This window comes from Ochotona curzoniae, unplaced genomic scaffold (genome assembly GCF_017591425.1).
Source record: "Ochotona curzoniae isolate NIBS_2020 unplaced genomic scaffold, NIBS_Ocur_1.0 contig_43, whole genome shotgun sequence".
NCBI classification, from domain to species: Eukaryota; Metazoa; Chordata; class Mammalia; order Lagomorpha; family Ochotonidae; genus Ochotona; species Ochotona curzoniae.
This window is the reverse complement of record NW_024466218.1, coordinates 39,788,105-39,814,194: the sequence shown is the minus strand read 5'-3', so window position 1 is coordinate 39,814,194 and position 26,090 is coordinate 39,788,105. Positions and strand designations below refer to the sequence as shown.

The window sequence follows — 26,090 nt, the reverse complement described above, 5'->3', positions numbered from 1 at the left end:
CCCGCACTGCGCGGACCCCGAAGTCCCCACGGGGCCAGCTTTCTCACAAGTGGACTCGCACCCGCAAGCACGCGAGACCATGTCAAGTCAACACCATCCCGGGCCGTGCTGCCAAGGCCAACCGTAGCGACGTTCCCGGGACCTGCCGGCGCGGGCACGGGGCGGGGTCTCCCGGACGCGGGGCGGGGCCCCGGGTACGGGGCGGGGCGCGGGGAAGCGGGCGGCGCGCGCCGGCGTGCCCTCGCGCGCGGCCCTGGAGTCGCCGAGGCGCGCGGCCAGCCCCGCTCAGGGCCGCTGGAAGCCGAAGCGCCGGGTGCTGAGGGCGCGCGGGCCGGGGCCGCCCGCGGGACTCTTCCTGCAGCCCCCAAGGGGCTAGGACCAAGTGCAGAAGAGCTGGGGCCGGAACCATGAACCGGAGTTTCCACCGGTCCCAGACGCTGCGCTTCCCAGACTGCGGCGCAGTCGAAGTCAAGAGTAAGGTAAGCCCCGCGCGCCCCGCGAGCGCCCCCAGCCAGCGCCCCTGCAAGGCAGGAGGTGCCGACGTCAGAACCTGGGCTAGGGACCAAGGGCCGTGGTGATTCTGCAGGCTCGGGACCCGCTCCCAGCGGCCAGTCTTTGTTCGGCGACCGGGCGCGGTGCACGTTGGGGGGCGGTGTTTCCGGGGCGAGCTGGGGCCCTCGGGCTACTCGCATTCGGTACCGTGCAGGCGTCGGGAGGCTCTGGGGACTGGGTTGGGGAAGGGTCCTGGCTGAGCTGCCTCCTTAGCTGCAAGAAGCCTTGGTCCCCGCGGGGTGGAAAGTGGCCGCTGGCCCTCGCCTGGGCTCCTGGCACCCACCTCCATGCCCAGCCCGGCGCTGGTCCTGGACGCGTGTCAGGCCCCTTAAGTGTGTCCCCGACTCAGATTCCCCCAGTTCAGGCTCGCCCCTTGCCCAGACCACCAAACCTCAGGCGCGCCCCCGGCCCTGGAACTCCCACCCGCCGGCGCGCCTCCCACCTAGGCCCAGCCTCCTGGGCGCGCCCCCGTCACACACCCCAGTCTCCAATGTCCTGGGCGCGCCCACAGCACAGTCTCTTGCTGCGCCTGCTGCCTCCTGCCTGCAGGCAGCCAGCGAGTCTGAACTTGCACGGCACATGGGGTAATTGGCTGGGGGATCTGGCACTTCTCCCTCAGTGCGGGCGGTCGTTGCACGTTGGAACGACTCCTCAATCTTTGCTGACCTCTGCGGGATTGGGGGGCATCGGCCTCATTGTTCTCCCCCATGCTACCCCGTTCTAGGTGAAGCTTGTGGTCATAAGGGGAGGAGGGAGCTGAGGATACAGGCCAGGCCCTGTACCTGGGCGCGCCATGGTGTCATGGGCATGTTTCCCGTGGCTGGATCGGTGTGGTGTTTCCAAGTATCTGGAGTCTCGGAATCCCCAAGATCTCGGGGCACGCAGTATTTTCTGAAACTCTAGTTTCTAGTTTCTAGTAAGATGCTGTGCTCCCCATCAACAAGTACCCCCCAACTATCAGGGCCTCGCAACATAGAGTCTAATCTGGAAAACCAGTTTGCCACCCCAGGCCTCTCTGCATTTTGGGTGGTGGACAGAGGAATTGGCCTCTCCTTTGGCTGCTGCCTCCTGCCCACTCCAGCTTCGCTCAACCAACCTGGTGTGGGCTCAGGTTCGGGTGCAGCAGGTGCAGAGTTTTCGGGGACCTTGGGAGCCCTTGGAGAGAACACAATACGCTGGGCCTGTTGGGCTGGCCGTGGCCCCTGCCCTGCAGTGCCAGTGTCCAGAAGGTCCTGAAGGCACTTCTTCCTGTGCACACGTGGCCCAGCTTACTCTCTTGTGCATACTGTACACACGTGGTCCAGCTTTGCTCCTGTGCACATGTAGCCCAGCTCACTCCCTCCTGTGCACACATGGCTTAGCTCTCTTCTTGTGCACATGCATACTCCCTCCTGTGCACACATGGCCCAGCACACTCCCTTTTACCACGGAGTCCACAACTGTAGTGTCAGCAGTTGTCATCCTGGCCATACTTGGGCTGGGGGGAGAGGGGATGATGCCTGGTTTGGGCTTTAGCCTGCTTCCTGTCACCTGGAGTTTAACTTTTCAAGCTCAGTCACTCAGCTCAAGCTTAGGCTTATCTCTCTTACACTCACCTCCCAAGTGGCCTGCCTGTGTCAGCGGTTTGGGCGTTAAGAATTAGGCTGTCTTTGTCCTTAGCCCTCCGCCACAGCCATAGCTATGCAGTCACCAGTGTCTTATTCTGTGCAGGACAGGATCAGATGTGTGTGCAGGAGCAGTGGCACCTCTCCTGGGTGGCCCTCCCACCAGTTTACCTCTTCCCCTCTACAGAAGGTCATGCTGCTTCCAGCAGCTCCTGTTTTCTGTGTGCACTTTCATTGCTCCATTCTCTCATCATGCACCTCAGTGTCTCCTTCTTCCAGGTCTGCCAGGAGAGCAAGTTCAAGGATGCATAGGAGGGAAAGGAGTGAATGCCCAGGGCACCTGAGTGGGGTAGGGGACAGGAAGGCCAGTGCTGTGATGGAAACATGCTTAGGACAGACTGATTAGAGATGAGTTTTCATCTCAGAAGATGGGACAGAGTGAACCGGGCCATGTGTGCACATGACAGAGTAAACTGGTCCATGTGTGCTCGGGAATGAGTCTCAGTGCCCAGTGTTGCCTGTTGCACTGTCCAAGGGCACCTGGAAGCCTATTGTCCTCTGGCAGGTAACACTGGGCAGGTGGGTCCTCATCTTGGGTTCTTCCTGACCTGGGTGTTGATGATCCACTCCTCTGTGGCCTGAGCCCCTGACCTGCAGAGCCTGCATCAGAGGTGCCAAGAATTTACTCTGGGTTATACTGTTTCCATCCCACTGACCACGCCAGGAGAGGCTCCCTATGCAGGGGAAGTGGGGAAGCACTACCCAAAGCTTGCTGGCCACGTGAGGACAACAGTGCCCCTGAAGGCTTTTATCCCCTGTGCTTCCTTGTTTAAGTGAGACTCTCCCAACTTTAAGGCACACAGTCATGTGAGAAGCTCATGGATCACAGCCACACATGGAGAAGCCAGAGCCCTGGCTGTTCCTGTCATGCAGGGACTTCGCTGGGTGTTATCTGTGCCATGTGACCCTGTGTCCAGGTGACATTTCGTAGAATTGGTGTCCCATGGGCACACTCTTTGCAGTCTGATCCCTCCTCCCAACTCAGTGGTGTGTTCCATCCATGATGTGTTTAGAAAACATTTTTGTGAAGTGACTATATAATGTGACATGTCTGTCCAGCCGTTATTGTGTCACCAGCTCCCTTCTCGTTATTTTTCACTGTAAGCAGCTTTGTGGTATATGTATTATAGGTTTGATCTAAGGATCAAAAAAGGAACATACATACATTAAGTGTGTGGATTGTGGGTTCTGTAAACTGGTATGGAACTTGCTGTTTGTTTAGGACAGATTATAGCAGAGGAGCAGCACACATGGTTTTCAGGCTGCTGAGTTTTCTCCCAGATGGTGGACACCATTTCCTTCCCATCTCTTTCTCCCTGTCTGAGCATTGGCCACTGTACAATTCTTCCTAGTGGAGCAAGAGTACTGGTATCCCACTGTTATAATGTGTTTGCCTTTTTTTTTAAAGATTTATTTCTTTTTATTGGAAAGACAGATTTACAGAGAGGAGAGACAGAATAAGATCTTTCACCTGCTGGTTTACTCCCTAAGTGGCTGCAATAGCTGGAGCTGAGCCGATCCAAAGCCAGGAGCCAGGAGCCTCTTCCAGGTCTCTCACATGGGTGCAGGATCCTAAGGCTTTGTACCATCTTCCACTGCTTCCCAGGCTACAGGCAGGGAACTGGCTGGGAAGTGGAACAGCTAGAAAAGGTCCTGGCATTTGCAGGCAAAGGACTGACCAATTGTGCCATCGCACAGGCCCTGTAAGGTGTGTTTCTTATGACCTGAATTCTGTTGGCTCATCTGCTTCTGACTGCCCACTGTTGTCCTGTACCCTTCCTCCTGTTGGTACTCTTTCTACTGAGTTGTGGGAGCTGCGTGTCCTCCAAGGGTGCCGAGGATACCCTCATGTCCCTGGAGTAGCATGACCCTCCAGAAGGGCCAGTATGTAAGGAGCATGGAGGTGGCCTGGCTGAGGTTGTGTTGGCTGCTTGGGGCCTGCTGTGGATGGCTGGAAGCTTAGGGGAGACCACCTTGCGACTTTCTAAGTCAGCACATCTACTTAGGACCCTGTGATCGTATCGCTGGTGCAGCTGGTTGTTGGCTTTCCTGGCCCTGTGAGGACATACCCTTCTGCCTGATATGAATGAGGCAACTGCCAGGATGGAGTGTGGGCCGGGCGTCCCTATTGGATGTCAGCGGACTTGCCTCCCGTGGGCCAGTTGAGAACTGCCTGGACATGGCTGACTCACTTGAATGTGCCAGCTACACCCTTTTAGGGTTCTGGTCTTGTTTTACTTTGTGCATGTCTGTGTCTAAACAGGTTCTTTGACTTGCAGCTGGGGAAGGCTTATCAGGGACACCCTGGTGGGAGTGTCAGTGTGCCTGATGCTGCTGGGTGCTTCCTGGAAGGTTGCTCTCCCCTTGTGGCCTTATGATCAGCAGACTCTTCTACCCCATAGCTCTCCCCCACCCCACCCCCACTCCCCACACCTAAGATAGCCAGAAGATTAACCCTTTCCTGGGGGCTGTGGCATCTCAAATACTGGACCCGGCGTTGAGATTGGAAATGGGGCCACTTTTGGTATCAGAAGTGCAAATGTCCATGGGTCACATCCAGAGTGAATGCAATGGGTGGGTCATCCACCTCTCCCATGATGGGTCTTCTCAGGGCAGCCATGGGCTCCTGGCATGACCCCAAGATGGGAGCTGTGGCAGTGCTGTGCTTGCAGATGTACACATCAGCCCCCACCTGGATCTGACCACGTCTCACCTGGGCAAGCCATGCAATGCCCCCAGGGTCTTCACCCAACACAGGGTCAAGTCCTGCTCTATGGTTGCTGCTGGCAGGCTGGAGTAGAAAAGGTGAGCAGAGCTGGACACTGCCCCCTGTGCATGGGGTGCATCCTGAAGCATTTCTTATTTACCCAACAACCAACTAATGAAATGTCGCTTACCTAACAACCAACCAATAAGATGTCATTTACCCAACAACCAGCCAATGAGATGTCATTTACATAACAGTCAACCAATGAGACCTTCTGTAACTGCCAAGCCATGAGTCATTTACATAACAATGAACATATGAGGACTTTGAAATCTGTCAAAGGGTGGGCACTTGGAGTAGTGGTTAGGCCTCTTGGAACATTTGTACCCTATGTTAGAGTGCCTGGATTTGAGTCCTGCTCCATTCCCAATTCTAGCTTTATACTAGGTGAACTTTGGGAAGCAGCAGTGATGGCTGAAGTAGTTGGGTCCCCACCACCTATGTGGAAGACCTGAATTGAGTTACTAGTTGCCAGCTTCAGTTGGGCCTAGCCCTAGCCATTGCAGATATTTGGGGACTAAACAAGTGTGTGGGCACTGTGTTTTTCTTGTCCCATGCCCCTCTCTGCCCTTTTAATAAAATAAATAAAATAAGAAAAAAAAAAGTTTATGAAGACCTGTGACACTAGTATCTCATATGGGGTATCCAGCCCCAGATGCTCAACTTCCCAGCAAGCTCCCTGCCAGTGGCCTGGGAAAAGCAGCAGATTCTGGACCAAGTATTTAGGCCCTTGGGAAATGAAGCTCCTGACTTCAGCCTGGGCCCGTGCTAGCAGTTGTGGACATTCAGGGAATAAACCAGAGGATGGGAGAACTCCCTTTATAACTTTGCCACTCAAATAAATAAATCGTGTTTGTTTATTTGTTTGTTTTATTAGAAAATCAGATATACAGAGAAGAGGAGAGACAGAAAGGAAGATCTTCTGTCTGCTAATTTACTCCCCAGGCAGCTCTGACGACTGGGGCTGTGCCAATCCGAAGTCAGGAGCCTGGAGCCTCTTCCAGGTCTCACACGCAGGTGCAGGGTCCCACGGCCTTGGGCCATCCTTTACTGCTTTCCCAGACCACAAGCAGGGAGCTGGATGGGAAGTGGGACTTCCAGGATTAGAAACCAGCTCCCATATGGGACCCCAGCACATGCAAAGGCAGGGATTTTAGCCACTAGGCTGCCGTACTGGGCCACAAATAAATAAATCTTTTTTAAAAAATTCCCAAAAAAGCTTATATAAAGTGGAAATAAAAGATAGATTTTAATTTAAATAAATTAAAATACATGCATGGTTTTTTTCATTGTATATTTTCCATGAGCTTTTTTTTTTAAAGATTTATTTTTATTATTTTTTTTATTGGAAAGGCGGATATACAGAGAGGAGAGGCAGAGAGGAAGATCTTCCCTCCGATGATTCACTCCCCATGTGAGCGCAACGGGCCGATGCTATGCCGATCCGAAGCCAGGAGCCTTTTCCGGGTCTCCCGCACGGGTGCAGGGTCCCAAAGCTTTGGGCCATCCTCGACTGCTTTCCCTGGCCACAGGCGGGGAGCTGGATGGGAAGCAGGGCTGCCGGGATAGAACCGGCGCCCATATGGGATCCCGGGCGTGCAAGGCGAGGACCTTTAACCACTTGCGCCACCACGCCGGGCCCTTCCATGAGCTTTTAAATTTAAATTTGAGAGTCAGAGAACAAAAGATCCCTTTCATGGTTCCTGCAGCAGGATAAATTTATTTAAATTTTTATGAATGTTTTGGCATACCCTTTCACTTGATGGACCAGCAGCGTAATTCCTACAGTGTCTGAGGGTCCAGTGGCGTTGTCCCTGCCTGTGAAAATAACATGTATTGGTGTCCCAGGAGGAGGGTGGAGGGACTTGATGAGCTCAGGCTGGGGACCCATCCTGTCCTGCTCTGGAGGAAGGGGCTGTCAGCAGACTCGGCACCTGGGGAAGAGACGAAGTGGCCATGATGTTTTGTTTTGTTTTGTTTTTGTTTTTGTTTTGTTTGTTTTGTTTTTGTTTTGTTTGTTGGGGTACCAGCTTTCGGCCCAGATCTTGGGGTGCTATTTGTGGGCTGTTTCTTAGGGTGCTGGATGTGGGCCTGGTTCTTGGGTGCCACCTGTGGGTCTAGCTATGGCCAGTGCTCTGACACCTGGTAGTATCCTTGCTGTGGAAATGCTAACTCTGAGGCTGACAAAGGCTGTGATCTTGTTATGGCAAAGCCAGGTCTGAAGTCACAGACTCCATGACGCATCATCCTGTACTCTGTGACCTCTCTGATCTGGGGTTATGGCCTGGGTCCATGTTCTGGGCCCTGGTTCAGGGCTTGGCTACTTCCTACATACTCACATGCATCCTGTGACACCCAGCTTGGGGCTGGGGTCCTGCTCTGAGCATAACCATGCATATGGACCATGCGTAACCACATAGGTGTGGTCTGTCTAGGGAAGCTGTGTGTGTGTGTGCGTATGTGTGTGCGTGTGAAAGAGAGATCCATCAGGAGAGGCTCTGTGTGTGTCTGTCTGTGTGAGATCTGTCGGGAGGCTGTGTGTGTGTGTCTGTGTGAGATCTGTCAGGGGATGCTGTGTATGTATATTCAGTCTGTCAGAGGAATTGGGGTTGGGGCAAGAGTGCATAGAGAAGTTTTAACCTTCATCCAGCACACACAGGCCACTTGGTGGACACTGGTTCAGTTGCTTTGGGTGTGATTCCACGCACAGCACAGCTTTTCTCATGGAACCATAAACAGACAACAGCTGCTTGTGATGAGGGAAGGGGATGGATCTCAGAGCAAAGCTCCTGCTCAGGAATTGGGATGTACACTCTGAGCCACAGCCCATGCACCCCCAGTCCATGCAGCAGATGAGCTGCCATCCTCTTGTCACTTTGTGCTACCCTGGGTCTCTGAGGAGCTCAATGGCCAGGGCAGCAATCCTGAGATGCTGTGAACCTCTAGGATCTCTCACCAGTTACTCCATGTGCACCCAGGATCTGCACCTGTGTCAACTCCATATCAACTCCTGACAGCTCTGTGTGTACCCAGGACCTGCCGTCATGTCACTGTGTTACCCATGTTAGCTCCTGGCAGCCTAGTCTTGCACAGTGGAGCAGTTCCACGGGGAGGGATCTATCTGCATGTTGTCCGGAGCTGGGCAGCTGGTGATGCAGTTAGAGCCCAGAGCATCTTCTTGGGGCCTTGCTATTCACAGCTTTGCTCAGTGTATGTGTCCACCCTTCTGTCTGCACTGTGAGTTCTCATGAGAAGACCCTTTCCCCTTTACGTCGCCCAGAGTCGCCCCTCTCCTCCCTGCCCTCCCCTGTCTCCCCCTCAACACTGGTCCATGTTCTCAGACTCCGTTGGCTTCGTGCTGTCCCTGGGACATGGACCTGTTGTCTGGATCCCCTCTCACAGGACCCTAACCCTAACCCTCCATTTGGGGTTCTCACTGTCACCTTTGAGCTTTTTGCTCTAAATCTCCCCTACACTTCATTGGCCAGGTGTGGGTCACATGTGGGTTCTGAATCTGGCCTGAAAGGTGAGAGTGGGCATGGGCACAGCTGTGCTTGGGGAAATTGTGTGCACAGGTCTTGGTGTCCTCCAGCCCAGCCCCAGCCCTTCCTGGATGGCACTGGTCCGTGGAGCAGAGCACACACATGAGCCAAGCACAGGCCAATGTGTGGGGCACGTATGTTCAGGGGCCCACAGGTGCAGGTGGTTCTGGCCCAGCAGTTACCAGGCAGTTTCTTACTTGCCTGGGCAGTTCTGCAGGTGCCAGCAACTGCCCCATCATCGCCCTGGATTGTGGTGGGTGGACAGGCTCTGGAGGGGGTAGGCTCCACCCTGTCCTGACTCACAGGTCTGTGGCCTGGTTCTAGCTGTGTCCTGACATGTCAGCCAGAGGCCCTCCACAGCATGCTGCCAAGTGCCCCACTCTGATAGGGGCCCTCAGCCTCTGTCTTTCTCCTCCCTCTCTCTCTCTCCGTCTCCCCACCACCCTCTCCCTCCTTCTATCCTACTTCCCCCTCCATCTTTCCTCCTTTCTCCCCCTCTCTCTATCCATCTTTCTTAGCCTCCTTCTCCCTCTCTCTATCTCTCCCCCGTCTCCATTTTTCTTCCCCATTTCTCCCTCTTCCTTTTTATGTCTTTCCTTCCTCTCTCCATCTCTCCCCCTACCCCTCTCTGTGTCTCTGTCCCTTCTTTTCCTCTTCCCTCCCTCCCCCGTCACCCTCCTCCCCCAACTCTCCCTTTCTCTCCCCCCTGTCTATCTCGCCCCCAGCCCTACACGGTCTCCCCTCTCTCTGTGTCACTGTTCCTCTAAAATAAATAAATAAATAAATCTTAAACTTATGAAGTGGGTAATTGTGTAGAAAAGAGGGATAGTCGGGGGCGGGATCATCTGAGTCCACCATTGCAAACATAAATAGTTTCTGGAAGGCACCTAAACAGAATCCCGAGCTGCCTGGTCAGGGGTCTGGGAGCCAGGTGCATGTGGCTGGATTTCCGGGCTCTCTAGTGCTGCTGTGTGTGTCTGATTTTTGCCGGCGCCATGCGTTGTAAGCACTGTTGCTTTGTGGTGTGCTTTCACATCAGTGAGTCTTCTTGCTAAGGATTGCCTTGGCTGTTCTGAGTTTTTTAAGTCCATATGAATTTCAAGATTCTTTTTATGATTCTGTAATGTTGCTATTGGTGCTTTGATAGGTATTGTTTTGAACCTGTAGATTGCTCCAAGTGGTGTTGACATGTTAATAATACTAATTCTTGGATCCCTGAGCAAGGAAGATCTTTCCTCTTTTGTGTCGATGGTTTCTCTCATCTCTGCTTGATACTTTTCATTGTGGAGACCTTTCACCTCTTTGGTAAATTTATTTCTTAGTGTTTGATTCTTTGTGGCTGCCGTGAGTGGGGTTCTTTCTTGATCTCTTTCTGTGAGTTCATCATTAGCACGCAAATGCTAATTTGATAATTCTTTAAAGTTTTATTTATTTTTATTGGAAAGTTAGATTTTTATAGAGTGAAGGAGGGACAGGGAAAGATCTTCCACCCACTGGTTCACTCCCCACGTAGCCACAACGGCTGGAGCTCAGCTGATACAAAGCCAGGAACTAGAAGCTTCTTCTGGGTCTCCTGTGTGGGTGCAGGGTCCCAAGGCTTTGGGCCGTCCTCCACCGCTTTCCCAGGCCACAAGCAGGGGGCTGGAAGGGAAGTGGAGCAGCTGGGACATGAACTGGCACCCACATGGGATCCTGGGCATGCAAGGCGAGGACTTAAGCCACCAGGCTACGACGCTGGATCCAACTTCGGTCTTTTATATGTTTATTTCATGACTTGATTTTGACTGAACTAATTTATCAATACCAGCAGCTTGTTGGTGTGGTGTTGAGGGTGTTCCATGGTCAACACCATGTCATCTACAGACACGGATGATTTTACACCCTCTTCTCCTGTATGATGCCCCTTCGATCTCCTTAACTACACTCATTGGAGCTTTCAGCTCCATGCTAAATAATAATAGCAACAGCAGATGGCTCAAGAAGGTGTTCTGGGCATTCCCCTTTTCAGTGATATTGGCTGATGGTGTGTGAACTCCCTCCATGCCTGGCACATGGAGGCTTTCATCGAGAAGGTGCATTGAGCCTTATCAGATGCCTTCTCTGCATCTGTTGAGATGACCATATGGGCTTTGCTCCTTCTTTTGATGTGATTTTGATGTTTATTGGTTTGTGAATGTTGGACTGCTCTGGCGTTTCTGGACTAGATCCCACTTGACCATGCTGTAGTATCTCTTTGATGTATCTTGGATTCAGTTTCTTAGTACCTGGTTGGGGATCTGCGTTGATGCTCACTAGGGATCTAGCTCTGCGGTTTTCTTGTCCTGTTTTGGTGTCAGAGGGATGTTGATGCTGGCTCCATTGAGTTGGCAGAGTTCCATCCTGCTGTGTGTTTTGGAGTGTGGGAGCTGCTTCCACTTGCTGTTTCTGTGGGAGCCCTCAGGTGGTAGAGACTCAGTACCATCTCCAGCTCCCTGCTTGCTGTGGGTCTGTGCAGGTTATCCTCATCCTGTTGATCTGGTGTTGGTATACAAAATGAACGCAGGATTTATCGATTCCTTTGAGGCTTTCTGGTTGATAAGCAGATGGTTCTTCATGGAAGTTTCTTATCTTTAGTAATGACTGGTTGTAATTTCTTCTTTTTCATCTTTAATTTCATATTCTTGAGCTTTCCTTCTTTTTTTTATCTTTGTTAGTCTGGCCAGAGGATTTTTTTAAAAAACAATCTTTAAAAAATACCCCAACTTTTTGTTTTATCCTCTTTGTATTTTTAGTTGCAGTTTTGTTCACTTTTGCCCTGACCCCTACTACTTCTCACTTCCTACAACTTTGGATTTGGACTGTCTTCTCTTCAAGATGCACCATTAGATCTGTTTTTCATGTAAGTGCTCGATGTGTAAACTTCCTTCAGTACTGCTTTGTGTTGTATCCCATAGGTTTTAATATATTGTTTTCATTTAAGAAAGATTTTTATTTTGTTTGCTCTGTTTGCTTCTTCTTTTTTTTTTTTTTTTACTTCAGTGGCCCATTAATTATTCACTAACATTTTAATTTCCAAATATTTATGAATGTTGTGTTGCTCTTGTTGATTTCTGGTTTTATTCCTTAATTGACTGAAAGATACATGATGCAGTCTCAGTCTTTCTACATTTGCTGAGACTTGATTTGTGGCTTATATGTAGTCTGTGCTGGAAATGCTGCCCGTGCTGATGAGAGGATGGGATGCTCTGTAGGTGAGGGTATCCTGTGAATGTCTGTCAGGTCTGTTTGCTCAGTGGTGTGTCAACCACAGTCTGTCTTGATATTCTGTCTGATCTGTGCCTGAATGAGAGTGGAATGTTGGGGTCACCATCGTGACTGTATTGGAGTCTATCTCTCCCTTTGGCTCTAACAGTATTTGCTGTGTATGCTTGGTGTTCTTGTGTTGTGTATCTGCATATTTGTGATTGCTCTATCTTCTTCCTGAATTTAACCTTTTGTCAAAACGCCATGTCCTTCATCTTTTTTAGTTTTTAATTTAAAGTCTGTTTATCTGATACCAGGATAGCTACATGTGCTCACTTTTGGTTTCCATTTGTCTGGTATGTATTCTTCCAGCCCTTCACTTTTAGACTGTAGATAAGTTGTGGTTTGTGAAGTGAGTTTCCTGTAAGCAGCAAAGAGTGAGGTTGGGGTTCTTTATCCAGTTAGCCAGCCTGAGTCTTTTTAGTCCATTCACATTCAGGGCCAGTACTGACAGGGAAGAACTAAGACCTATCACATTGTTGACTGGATAGTAATTCTACCTGCTCTGTTGGTGAACTTGGGGTCATGTGGTTCATGCTTGCCTCTAACGCAGATGCCCTTTGGAATTCTGTGAGGCTGGTCAGGTTGTGATAATTCTCTCAGCTTTTGCATAACTGGAAAACACTGCTTCTCCTGGATATAATATTCTTAGTTGGAAGTGGTTAAGTGTTTCGTTGTTATTTTTTTTTTTAAGACCATGAAGCTATCATCTAATTCTCCTCTGGCACGTTAGGGTTTCTTCTGACAAATCTGATATTAATCTAATTGGTTTTCCTGACACTATCAGTGTCTTCAGGATTTTCTCCTTGTCCTTGCCATTTCACAATTTAATTACAGTATGTCTGGGAGAAGAATTTTTGCATTGAGTCTGCTTATGTTTGTGGGGAGTGTGATCTGCGGGTGACTAGGTACTACGAGTGTGGTCTGTGGATGATCTCAGCCAGGAGTGTGGTCTGTGAGTGATCTAGATCCCAGGAATGTGGTCTGTGAGTGATCTAGATCCCAGGAGTGTGGTCTGTGGATGATCTAGATCCCAGGAGTGTGGTCTGTGGATGATCTAGATCCCAGGAATGTGGTCTGTGAGTGACTAGATCCCAGGAATGTGGTCTGTGAGTGATCCAGATCCCAGGAGTGTGGTCTGTGAGTGACTAGATCCCAGGAGTGTGGTCTGTGGATGATCTAGATCCCAGGAGTGTGGTCTGTGAGTGACTAGATCCCAGGAGTGTGGTCTATGAGTGATCCAGATCCCAGGAGTGTGGTCTGTGGGTGACTAGATCCCAGGAGTGTGGTCTGTGAGTGATCCAGATCCCAGGAGTGTGGTCTGTGGGTGATCTAGATCCCAGGAGTGTGGTCTGTGGGTGACATAGATCCCAGGAATGTGGTCTGTGAGTGATCCAGATCCCAGGAGTGTGGTCTGTGAGTGATCCAGATCCCAGGAGTGTGGTCTGTGAGTGATCCAGATCTTAGGACTGTGGTCTGTGGATGATCTAGATCCCAGGAATGTGGTCTGTGGGTGACTAGATCCCAGGAGTGTGGTCTGTGGGTGATCTAGATCCCAGGAGTGTGGTCTGTGGATGATCTAGATCCCAGGAGTGTGATCTGTGAGTGATCCAGATCCCAGGAGTGTGGTCTGTGGATGATCTAGATCCCAGGAATGTGGTCTGTGGGTGATCCAGATCCCAGGAGTGTGGTCTGTGGGTGATCTAGATCCCAGGAGTGTGGTGTGAGTGACTAGATCCCAGGAGTGTGGTCTGTGGGTGACTAGATCCCAGGAGTGTGGTCTGTGAGTGACTAGATCCCAGGAGTGTGGTCTGTGAGTGATCCAGATCCCAGGAGTGTGGTCTGTGGATGATCTAGATCCCAGGAGTGTGATCTGTGAGTGATCCAGATCCCAGGAGTGTGGTCTGTGGGTGATCTAGATCCCAGGAGTGTGGTGTGAGTGACTAGATCCCAGGAGTGTGGTCTGTGGGTGATCTAGATCCCAGGAGTGTGATCTGTGAGTGATCCAGATCCCAGGAGTGTGGTCTGTGAGTGATCCAGATCCCAGGAGTGTGGTCTGTGGATGATCTAGATCCCAGGAATGTGGTCTGTGGGTGATCTAGATCCCAGGAGTGTGGTGTGAGTGACTAGATCCCAGGAGTGTGGTCTGTGGGTGACTAGATCCCAGGAGTGTGGTCTGTGAGTGACTAGATCCCAGGAGTGTGGTCTGTGAGTGATCCAGATCCCAGGAGTGTGGTCTGTGGGTGACTAGATCCCAGGAGTGTGGTCTGTGGGTAATCTTAGTCTGCTTTCTGAGGTCCATTGATTCCTGTTGGTGATTGGAGCTCCCTCTCGGCTTACCTGGTGAGTAGAGGGACACCTGATGTCTTCCTTCCTCAAGGTTGTCAGGTGGCAGGCCAGCATCCTCCCCTGTGGTCCCACGGAGTCCCTAGGAATGCTGCAGATTCAAATTACTTTCGGTTCTCATCCCAGAGCAGTATACCTGGTATGACAGTTTCCTGTCCAGCATCTTGGATCCCCCCTCAAGAGAAGGCCTGTCCTGAGATGTCTGAGTGAGTGGAACTCAGTCCCAGCTTGTGGTCTTTGAGACCGTTCACTGACAGTGCTGGACCAGGACAGCATGAGATTCTGTGTGTCCTTGGGCAAGTCCTTCCCCTCTTTGAGCCGTTGTTAGGGCTCACAGGGCACTTCTAACCGGAACCCTCATTTACATGAAGGTATGGAGACAGCTGACTAGGCCTGGCCTGCCTGCCTACCCAAAGTGGGCTGTGTGTGCCAACGATGAGAGAGCTGCACATGATGAGACTGACAGAACTTCCTGGATCGGGCTCTGAGTGTCCCGGCAGGCTGTGGAGTCTGGATGTGTGTTTTACACAGAAAGCAGTTTTGCTTATGTGTTCCTGAACCATCCTTGCCCCGAGACACAAATGTTTCCACACAGATGAGATTGGTGAGTTAGATATCTTGAAGAACATTGACATGTTAATGTCTTACTGCATTGGATCTGAGCCAGGAGGCCAAAGAGTGATGTTCATGTCTTACCTGAATGCTGTAATTGCGGTCTTGGTGACAACCGACCCTTGAGACATGGACTTCCAGGGTCTTGTGAGCCCACAATGCTGCTCCCGCACAGTTCAGCCTCAGACTGGAAGACAGCAGGGGTCAGGGTGGAGATGGGTGTGAGCAGGCAAAGTTCTTCCGTTGCAAGCACCTGCCCTCTGCCCTCCTTCCTTGTCCACACTACCGGGCCCACCAGGACTGGCAGAGCTCGCTGTACCAGCTGGGGCAAGCTCAGTCTTACATCCAGTACCACCCCTGATGGCTAGCAGTGATGGGGTGTGGCCTTTCCTGAGATCAGACCCCTTGGGGTTTCCTGTTTGCCAGGAACATAAGCAGAGCCTCTGCTGACACTGTCTGAGTTTCTGAATGTGGTTTCCCGTTAGCCTCAGGGACTAATTTTCCCTTTGACCATAAGATCAGCTTATATCTGCAAGGTGTGAAACCATGTGGGCTATGTCTGCTGGCCGCTGCAGTGACCAGAAGTGGAGCCCATCAGCTGCCCCAACCTGTGTGTTCTGAGAGTGTCCTTATGTCTTGTGTCCTTCACTTGGGGTATGGTTGTGCCTGGATCCCTCTGTGTGACCGCTCCTTGGTTTTGTGTGTGGTGTTTGCTCCTCGCTGGTAGGTGGACCTTGGGTTATTTTCACTCTTTGGCTCATGTGAGTGGTGCAATCTTTGTTTTATTTCTCTGGAGTGTGGGCCTTGGGTGACATGTTAGCTGCCCAGCTGTGTGTCACACCAAAGTGTGAGAACTCAGGCGCTGTTGTTGATGTCCCCGAGTGTGATATGACAACTCCACATTAATGGCATTTCTCTGATGGCTCAAGTTGGTCAGCATCTAAAATATTGAGTTGTTAGCTGGGGTCCAGAGCAGTTAAGATGGAAGCTGCTGAACTGAGATGTCTACTCCCTGTAGTCAGGGCAGGGCTGGCCCAGGGCTCCTTGGAGGACCAGGTGTCCAAGAACTGAGTGTGAAAGTCAGGAATTCTCCAGCACTCTCTGCCACTGTTAGATTCCTGACATACTGAGTGCTCATGAAGACTTTGGGTGGGTGTGGCATAGCCTCTCCAGTCTCTGTGTAACAGCATCTGAAGAGAGTCACAGCTTTCACTGCAGAATTTACCTCTGAAAATCTTAGAAACCTGAGTGTGAAAGAGACTCCATCACCCTTTGTCATCCCCACTCGGTGCTCCTTGGGTCAGTAGCTGAGAAGAAACATGGCACTTGCGTGTGCAAACAAGCATGGATTCACCAGAGATTACCCAGCACACCCAACAACAGTTCCAGAGGGGGAAGCTCTGTCTTACCCAGTGGTCAGTCCCCAACCTGGTTCCCTTGGATGGATGAGGCCAGGCTGCTGGGTCCTTGAGCTGTAGTCGTTAGGCCTGAAAATGGAGACATTGCCTCGCTCACTTGAAAGGAAAATCCTTGAGGGCCAAAGCCAGGAGGTTTTACTGACTGTGACTTCCTCACAGCTGAGTTTTCAGAGGTCTGAGCTGGGGTTGTGAGGGATACCACTCAGAGACCACAAAGGCCTTGTTGGTTTTTGTGTGGGATTTCTTCACACAACCTGCTCAGCCCTGGGTCACTGCTGGACCCTGTGTTGGAGCCACAAAGCCAGGGGACTGCCAGGGCCACCTGTCTCTGTTTAATTATCCACTTCTCACTTTACAGTTTGGGGCTGAATTCCGGAGGTTCTCTTTGGACCGTCACAAGCCTGGGAAGTTTGAAGACTTCTACCAGCTGGTCGTGCACACCCACCACATCTCCAACACAGAGGTGACCATCGGCTATGCAGATGTCCACGGGGACCTGCTGCCCATCAACAATGATGATAACTTCTGCAAGGCCGTCTCAAGTGCCAGCCCCTTGCTCCGAGTCTTCATACAGAAGCGAGGTACTGCCTGCCGTGGGGGCTGTGAGCATGACTGCCAGTCTGCAGTAGGGAATTTCAGAGATCAAAATGTGTTTGCTCAACAATATTTCACAAGTTTGAAATACTTCAACTGCCTTTGCACCTCAGTTAGTGTTGAAATCTGAGTTTCAATCATGAGAGAAAATAATGCTGGTGCATTTGGTGTTCTAAATAGAATAACCCTGGTGCCTTCCATATTGAGATTAAGGTTCAGTGCTGTGACTGGAAATTCAGTGTTGTGACTGTGTTCAGTACTGTTACTTGGTACTCAGTACTGTGACTAGATGATCAGCACTGTTACCTGGTGTTCACTTCTCTGAATAGAAACATGTGAATTCAGTGCTGAGGCAGTGTTCATCAGTAGCCTAGATAAGGCTGCAGGCTGCCACCTGTGTGTCCTGCTGTCTCAGGATGGTAGCAAATGTCAATGGAAGGACAGGTCTCATGACTTTGCAAACCAAACTCGCAGAGTCACCATAGGGTCATCTGATGTGAAATAACCAGTGATGAGGACACGGGTCAGAGGTGCAGAAGTGGGCAGGAGCCCAGGCTCCAGCATTTCCTGTGCTGTTCACTCAGGGGCTGACTGAGTCACACACTATTCCCATCTCCAGCTCAGTAAACCTGGCCACTTGATTTTTTTTTTTTTAATTGGAAAGTCAGATTTACAGAGAGACAGATTTACAGGAGAGACAGAGAGGAAGATTTTCTGTGAGCTGATTCACTCTCCAAGTGGCCAAAGGGCTGGAGCTGAGCCGATCCGAAGCCAGGAGCCTGGACCCTGAAGCCTCTTCTGGGTCTCCCACACAGGTGCAGGGCCCCAAGGCTTTGGACTATCCTCTACTGCTTTCTTAGGCCATAAGCAAGGAGCTAAATAGGAAGAAAGGCCACCAGGATTAGAACCAGTGCCCATATAGGATCCTAGCACATGCAAGGCAAGGACTTTAGCCACTAGGCTATCATGCTGGGCCCAAACCTGGTCACTTCTACAACATCCAACTACATGCAGGTGGGAGAGGCATTTCTGTAACTGATTCATGGAGCCTATCTTTCTTCCTGGGAGACACCCCTACACACACCATGCCCAATATGAACAGTGACCACCCAAGGAGAGATGGCCATTGAGGACACTGTGACCAGCCTCATGCTCACTGTATGTTCCATTCAGGACCTGCTGGAGGACAGAGGATGGGGAATGGTGGGGGGAATGAAGGGATTGGAGGAAAGAAGGAACAGACAGGATTGCAAAATTGAAGGAGGCAAGCAAGAGGGAAGAGAGCTGAGGAGAGTGAATGGAAGGGGCGGGTTGTGAATTGGAGGCTGCTCTGTAGATGGTACCCTCTGCTGTTGACCTCTTCTGTGATGGGAGGGACAGGCTGGCCACACTTGCTGGGTTCTCCAAGGTCCCCTTTCTACTCTTGGATTTTCCTCCTGAGGCCACACACTGTGCTCCTGTAGTTCTTGCTGAGCTTGAGTGTCCTGACAGATTCTCACAGCCCCCTTGATGTCTACAGCCACAGGCACTGTCCTCTGCCATGGGATTGTGGAGGCCTTGGGTCCCCTCAGCCATCCACCTGAGGTCCCTGCCCCATCTCAGCCCTTGAGTCTTCGTTTTGGCTGAACCACCCCCCAGAAGGTTGATTTAAAACTACTCTTTCTTGTTGACCTGTGCCCCCTGTCCCATTCTTCATTCCTTCTCAGGATCCTGTGTGCTTGTCTGTCACAGAGTTTCAGGCTGTCTGTATGTCCATCTCCCTCACTCCTCAACTGCAGGCCTCCTATGGTGCTGCAGCATCTGTCCAGTTGTGGTGTGGCCCTTAGGTGTGTTTGTTGGATGAACTCTACCTGCAAACCACATGTTATCAGGCCATGTCCTATCAGCCAAGAGGTGGGCTCTGAGGGTCAGCTGAGCAGGCTGTCCCTCGCTCCCTCCCTTATTCCCTTGCTATTGATTCTGTGCAGTCTAAGTTGATGTGTACAGCTGAGGTGAGAGGTCTTGGTTGTCATGTATGGCTGAGGTGAGGGGTCTGGGGTGTCATTTATGGCTGAGGTGAGGAGTCTGGGGTGTCATTTATGGCTGAGGTGAGGGGTCTTGGTTGTCATGTATGGCTGAGGTGAGGGGTCTGGGGTGTTGTGTATGGCTGAGGTGAAGGGTCTGGGGTATCATGTAGGGCTGAGGTGAGGGGTCTGGGGTGTCATGTGTACCTGAAGTAAGAGGTCTTGGTTGTCATTTATGGCTGAGGTGAAGGGTCTCGGGTGTCATGTAGGGCTGAGGTGAGGGGTCTGGGGTGTCATGTATAACTGAGTTGAGGAGTCTGAGGTGTCATGGACAGCTGAGACAAGAGGTCTAGTGTGTTGTGTACAGTTGCAGTGAGGGGTCTGGGGTGTTGCTTCTGTGCAGCTGACTTGGATGAAGTCTGTGCTTTTGTATTCATGGCTCAATTTGCACTGCCTCCCTCTGCCTCCAGATCCCTGACCCTGACACTGACCCCGAGCAGCTTGGCATTCTGAGTCCCTCTTTTCCCACAGGAGCCTTCTGACTCTCCTCCCTCTATGACAGGGACACGGCTCAGCCCCTGGTTCTAATGGCCATTGCTTTCCAGTAGGATAACAGCACCTTGGGTTGTCTTTAGGGTCAATAGGAAACGTCCAGTGTCACGGGGCCTTTGGTTGGCTTTTGTGGTGAATCCTGATCTGATGAGAGCTTCTGAGACACCATGCACACTCTGCTGTGTAATATTTCTGATCGTGGGGTAGCAGTAGGCCAGGCCCCGGCTCTCATCTGTCCAGGGCAGCAGCACTTCTTGGATGAGTGACAGCTGTCATTATGCCCACCTCTTCACGTGGATAAGAACAGGAGTTCTCAGAACCAAATGGTCACTGGGTCTGTGTATCTGGGTGACACACTGAGGAGGTGCTGGGTACCCAGGTCTTGGCCCCACCTCTCTACCTACTCAGGGGTGCTGGAGTGTCTGGGCATGGAACAGAAAAGGACCTGTGCCAGGACAGGGTCCCTGGGGTCAACTTTCCTGCTTTAGCAGGGTAAACAGGAGGTGTGCAGCTGGCATCACAGTGTAGCAGGTTAAGCCACTTGCCACGCCAGCATCCCATATGAATGCCAGTTTTAGTCCCAGCTGCTCCACTTCCATCCAGTTCCCTGCTAATACGCTTTGGAAAGCAGCAGAAGCTGGCATAAGTCTTTGGGACATCCCGGGGAGACCTGGATGGAGCTCCAAGGTTCCAACCTGTTCGAGCCCTGGCTATTGCAGCCATTTGGGGAGTGAACCAGCAAAGTCAGTCTGTCTCACTTTCTCTGCCTCTCCCTCTCTCTGTAACTCTGCCTTTCTTAGATTCTCACAGACAGGAAGCACACACACTGACTTTCCACCACCAATCCACAAGATAAGTTGTTGGCACCACCGCAGATGACGGATGGAAATTGGTGAAGGTTTCCCCCGAACGGAAGGGATAAGCCCTGACCTTTTCGGAGACTTTGAGTTCAGTTGGAGTCCTTTGAACTACCTGTTTTTGAAGCAAATATGAATGTTGCATGTTTTTCAAGAGATTTTTTAATTTGTAAGTCAGAATTGGAGAGAGAAAGAAATGGAATTTTCTGTTTGTTGGTTCACTCCTCAGTGGCCACAACAGCCAGGGCTAAGCCAGGCTGAAGCCAGAAGCTTCATGTGGGTTCAGGGTGCCAAGAACTTGAGCCATCCTCCACTGCTTTCCCAGGCCATAGCCAGGAGCTGAATCCCAAGTGAACTCAAACTGGTGCCTATGTGGAATGCTGGTGCTGCTGACAACAGTTTACCCACTGTACCACAGCACTGGCCTTGGATGTTTCATAGTTCCATGCATCTATAGCTGCTCTTGGCATTCTGAGTGCTCAGAGGGATTCTAGAATAAGGGACAAACTTGACAGCACTTTGCTTTGTTCAGAAATTGCAGGAAGGGTAGTTGCTGGAGGGAGCAGCTACGGGTGCTCTTCCCAATACAGGCAGAGCCGCGGTTGGTTGCAGGCAGTGGTGAGGTTTCCTAGTATCCAGACTGTGTGAATCACCCACTGGGTCTTCCTGGAGTCTATGCAGCTGGGGGTGGGACTGGTTCCAGTTGGGGTTCAGCTCCAGCAGGAAGCTGTGTGTTGAGCTTTCCCCTGCATTTGTTTCCCGTCCTTGTTTTTGTCTCTCGCCTCAGAGGCTGCCTACAGTTTTGCTTTTGCCGGAGGCTGAATCGGCCTCATTCCCGTCCCTGTGCAGGGGTAGACAGAGCTAGGATCTAGCTTCACCCCTCCGGGGGTAGAGCTTCTGCTGAGAGCAGGGGTGTCTAGAAGTGTGGGTGTTTGGATGGCTTCCTTTTCACAGTGGTAGAAAGACTTCCCAGCTGCCCCGTGGGAATGTGGAGAAGGCAAGATTCCTGAAGCCACAGTGCCCTGCAGTGGGAGTGTTTGGGGGAGAGAATGTGCTGAGGTGGCTCCCTGAGGAGAAACAAAGCCAGAGGCTGTGCAAAGTAGGAGAGGGCAGGGCCATCCTTCAGGCCTGCTCCCCGGGCATGCTGGACAGGACAGGGGCCCCATGGTGTGTGGCAGAATCCAGGGTACCCATGATGTGTGAAGCAGTCCAGGGGCCCCATGGTGAATGTATGGGGCAGTCCAGGGGCCCTCTGGTCTATGGTGGAATGCAGGGACCCTGTGATTTGTCGGGGGGGGGCGTGGCAGGAGCCGTCCTATGGCTCCTCTGCCAGCCCACAGGGGAGGTGGATGACATTGTTCTCTGATGTCCCTAGTATATACCTTGTGCGGACTGAAATGTGTCCATTCTTCCCTCAGTCAGATATTCAAGCCTGTAGAGTGTTCATACTTCAGACCTGGTGCTTTGAACCCACTGTCACAGACGGTCCTGCCATTCAACTCTTCTGAGCTCTTTAAAATATCTTCGGTATTTACACTGTTCACAGCATAGCCCAGGCTGCCCCATTGCACCATGGCCTGGCCCTCAGGGTGGTTATAGGTGGTTGAGGTAGGGTCTCACATGGGCTCATCCACATGGACCCCATGCACGTGTTTTTTTTTTAGGAAACATCCTTTTATTGGGGTGGACACTGGAGCTAGTCCATGAGAAAAAAAAAATAAAAGATCCAGAAGGGGCAGACAGCGCCCCACCACGCACCAGGCAAGGCCACGCCCCGAGGTGCCCCCCGGGCATGGCGCAGACGGGCAGGCGGGCAGAGAAGGCCACTCCATGTCTGATGTCCCCAGAGGGGGAAGGAGGCCCCCAGCCATCCTGGGGCTCCCCAGGCTGGGGCAGAGGGTGGAGGTGGCAGGGAGGAGGTGGGCAAGGTTGTGGGGAAGGCAGGGAGGAATGAACCATGTGGGTTGTAAAAAGCATCTAGCGACGATGACATCACACTACTGGGTCTGACATCCCCTTTAACCAACGCTCCAAGACAGATTACAGCATAAATAAAAACTCACGGAAAATAAATACATCTACAGCTATGAGGTTGGAAGTGATGCGGACGGAGCGGGGCAGGAGTAGCGGGTCTGTCTGTGTACATGTGCAGACACACACCACGCAGCCAGGATGGATGTCTGTGGGGCGAACCTGAAGCTTACTTACTGACACTGAAGTTGCTCTGCTCGGACACATGGGAATGTCCAGTTCCAGTCCCGGCTTCCCACACTGTCCACCCAGCTCTGCTGATGCACCCTGGAGGCAACAAGTAGTGGCTCAAGTGTGAGGGTCTGTGCTATCCATGTGGGAGACCCGGATGGACATCTTGACTCCTGACCTCTGCCTGGCCCAGCCCTAGTGCTGTAGGCATGTGTCTCTCACAGCCTATCTGTCCCTCAAACAAAAATCAATGAGATTTATATTCATACGTTCCAACTCTCCACTGTTACTGTGACCCCAGGACACTCACCACCCCTTACCAAAGAGCCTGCTTGTCTCAAAGTCTCCACTTCAGATTCAAAGTAAAAGGGACATCTGCAGGGGACAGCTTCAGTGCTTGGCCCCTGACACCCATGCAGGAAACTCTGGGCTCCTGTTTTGGGCCCAGCCAAGTCCTGGCTGTTGTGGGTATAAGGACATAAACCAGCAAGGGGAAATCACTGCTCTGCCTTACATTCTGGGGGAAAAAAATGCATGGTGGCCTAGCAGCTAAAGTTCTCGCCTTACACATGCCGGCATCCTATATGGCACGGGTCTAATCTCGGCAGCCCTGCTTCCCATCTGGCTCCCTGCTTGTGGTCTGGGAAGGCAGTTGAGGACAGCCCAGGGCTTTGGGACCCTGTACCCCTCATGGGAGACCCATAAGAGGCTCTGGGCTCCTGGCTTCAGATCAGCTCAGCTCCAGCCATTGTGGCCACTTGGAGAGTAAATCCATGGATGGAAGATCTTCCTCTCTGTCTGTCCTCTCTGTATATCTGACTTTCCAATATAAATAAAATTTAAAAAAATTTTAAAGAACCTTTTAGGACAGCGAAAGCTGTTGGAGCCAAGTGTGGTGGTTGTGAGCCTGTGGACATCCACATGCTGCATCTAGGCCCCTCCCCATGCACACCTGCTGCACCCTTGAGCCCCATTCTGAGGCTGGGTGAGCCCTCTGCTGTCACCGCCTTTCACAAGGTTGCCTTCCTGCTCCCCAGTGTATATGACCCCTACTGGAGTCAGGCCACAGCAGAGAGGTGGTAAGGGATCCCTTCCATTCCCCTTCTCCTGTCTATCTCCAATCCTCCATCCTGCCCCTTCCCCTGCCCTAGCAGCCCCCATCTTACCACCATGGCAGATGTGTCACTTCTAGTTTTCTCCCCCTCCCCGCCTGCTGCCATTCCTACCCTGTTGGAATAAAAGGACCTCCTAGTATCTCATCACATCTCATGTTTTTGGCTTAAAGTAAAAGAGCTAGCAGTTGAGCAGTTACGGTAAAAGAGGACTTGGCTGCGGGAATGAGCTGCGCATAGCAATGTAAGAACTTTAGGAACTCTAAGTGCATTTTAAAACCTAACGTCTGCTTGCCCCTTCAATTCTTGAAATGCTGACCTGTCCTCCAACATCATCGACTGGACCAGGGATGGGCTGAGCTGTGTCCTGTCCTTGCATGTGCCATCAGCCCGCAGTGGCATCCCAGGTCTCCGAGGGCTGGCCAGGTGGGACCATCTCCTTACATCTCATGAAATCACAGCCTGGCCCCATGATTTCCCCACGTGGTCTCCTCAGACACACCACATATCCATCGCCTCGCATGGAGGGATCTCCTCGTCCTGTCTGCCAAGCGTTATTCCCGAGGTCCACATGCCCTCAGAGACCACTTACCACATGGGGATCGCTGGCAGCAGGGATTATGGAGGAGGCTAACTCCAGGGTCCAACGCACAGGTCTGAGACTAGCTCCTCTGTGGCTTGTGCTGGGGGTTGGAGCTGCTGCATGGGCACCTACCAGTATCAATATGAAAATTCCCTGTGGAGCAGGTATGCCAGCTGTTAAGTCAGGTAGGGACTGAGTGGTGACATGATGGGTCAAGCTGGTGCCCATGATGTCTCCATCCCCTAGTGGGCCCTGGATGAAGCTCTTGGCTCTAGGCTCTGGTCTGGTCCAGCTCTCTCCATTGCAGCCACTGAAAGTGAACCTCTCCAAAAAGTGAATAAATGGAGTTTTGGAAACAAAAATGTGATTTAGGATGTGCACACCCTACACTGGAGTTCAAGGACTTGAGACCTACCCCAGCCTCCTGCTCACATACCCTTGGGCAGCTGTGATGATGGCCAGGGACACATGTCCCTGCCACCCACAGGCTGAACCAAGCTCATGTCCAGCTCTCGTCTGCCCCAGCCTGCCACTGGGCTCCAGGCACTGGATGCTAGAGCAACCCCAGCCTCATTCCTTCATTCACCAATTAATTCATTAACTTTAATTGAAAAAGAGAAGTTACTCTGACCAAGAGTTCTCCAATTTGGCTCTCAAAGGAAACCTGGTTGTGCCGTCCCAACTTTGCACATAAGGAGAACTTTTGGAAGGTGTTAGTCTTACAAGGCAGACATGTATGGTTCTCAATGACACTGAGAGGATGTGTTCCTGTACTGGGAGAAATGTGTGTCTGTACTGGAGGAGTGTGTGTCTACATGGAGGGGTGTGTCATCTACACTGGGAGAGGTGTGTGTCTAAACTGGGGGAAGTGTGTATCTACACTGGAGGAATGTGTGTCTGTCCTGGAAGAAGTATGTGTATACACTGGGAGAGGTGTATTGTCTATACTGGGAGGGGTATATGTCTATACTAGGGGAACTGTGCATCTACACTGGGAAAGTTGTGTCTACACTGAGAGAACTGTGTGTCTACACTGGGAGGGGTGTTTGTTTACACTGAGCAAAGAGAATGCCTACACTAGGTAGAGTGTACAATGTACCCTACTCGTTGTTCTTCCAGAGTCAGGACCAGGAGGCCACACTGCAGCTGGAGTTGATGGGGCCAGGTCAGGTTCACACAGCCCTCCTGGCCACCCAGGGTGGAGACAGGTGACTGGGGTCAGAGACGCAAGTTTCCACTGTGAGCTTCCCCTCCCAGGGTGTTTCCTCTCATTCAGCTCTTCTTTTCCTGTTTTCCCCATGCTCATGTCTGCTGGAGAATGAGCCACACAAAGGGGCGTTGTCACAGCAGCTGCTGCTCCACACCCACCCACATGTCTACCACCTACATTCACCCCACATGTTCCCCCTGTGTATTCACCCTGCACATCCACCTATGTGTCCTCCCTGCATCTCCACCCCACACATTCACCCCATGAGTCCATATCACATTCCACTCCATGTGTCCATCTCACACTCCCATCCCACCCTGCACACCCCCCATGTGTCCATCCACTCCATGTGTCCTCCCTGCATGGGGATCCATTATTGACTTCCTGTTGTGCTTGGCAGTGTACAGCATGAGTCAGCTCCCTGGCAGTCACCTGCTCACACTGCTCCTGTGTTCCACCCCCACACCCCCATCAGTCCTCTCTAGTTTTACTGAGGCCTTGTCACCCAGGAATTTTATCTTTTTGGTGATGCGCGTGATTTCCATGCAGTGTCCGTGGAGCAGTGTGATGATGCCTGGGGTCATGGCCAATAATGGGGGTTGTCCTTCTCCAGAAGATGGCCCAGGAGACAAAGTTGCCTCTGGTGGAGCCAGGGGACCCTGAGGCACCATAGGGCCCTGGAGCCAAGTGTCATCCCAGTGTGGTAGTTCTGTAGCAGGGACTTGTCCCAGGCAGCAATGATGGTGTGTGTCCAAGACCATGATGCAGGCCAGAGCCATGGCAGGTATGGGTCA

At 51.7% G+C, this 26,090-nt stretch overlaps 1 protein-coding gene across 1 annotated transcript in view; it reads left to right on the top strand.

Moving 5' to 3' along the window:
- Positions 1 to 304: 304 nt before the first annotated feature.
- PARD6G (par-6 family cell polarity regulator gamma) overlaps positions 305 to 26,090 on the top strand; it is a 33,257-nt gene continuing 7,471 nt past the window's right edge. Inside the window, exons 1-2 of the mRNA XM_040985173.1 lie at positions 305 to 479; positions 16,542 to 16,764. Of these exons, the coding sequence (XP_040841107.1) occupies positions 408 to 479; positions 16,542 to 16,764 (295 nt within the window). The 5' untranslated portion in view covers positions 305 to 407. The remainder of the gene's footprint in view (positions 480 to 16,541; positions 16,765 to 26,090) is intronic.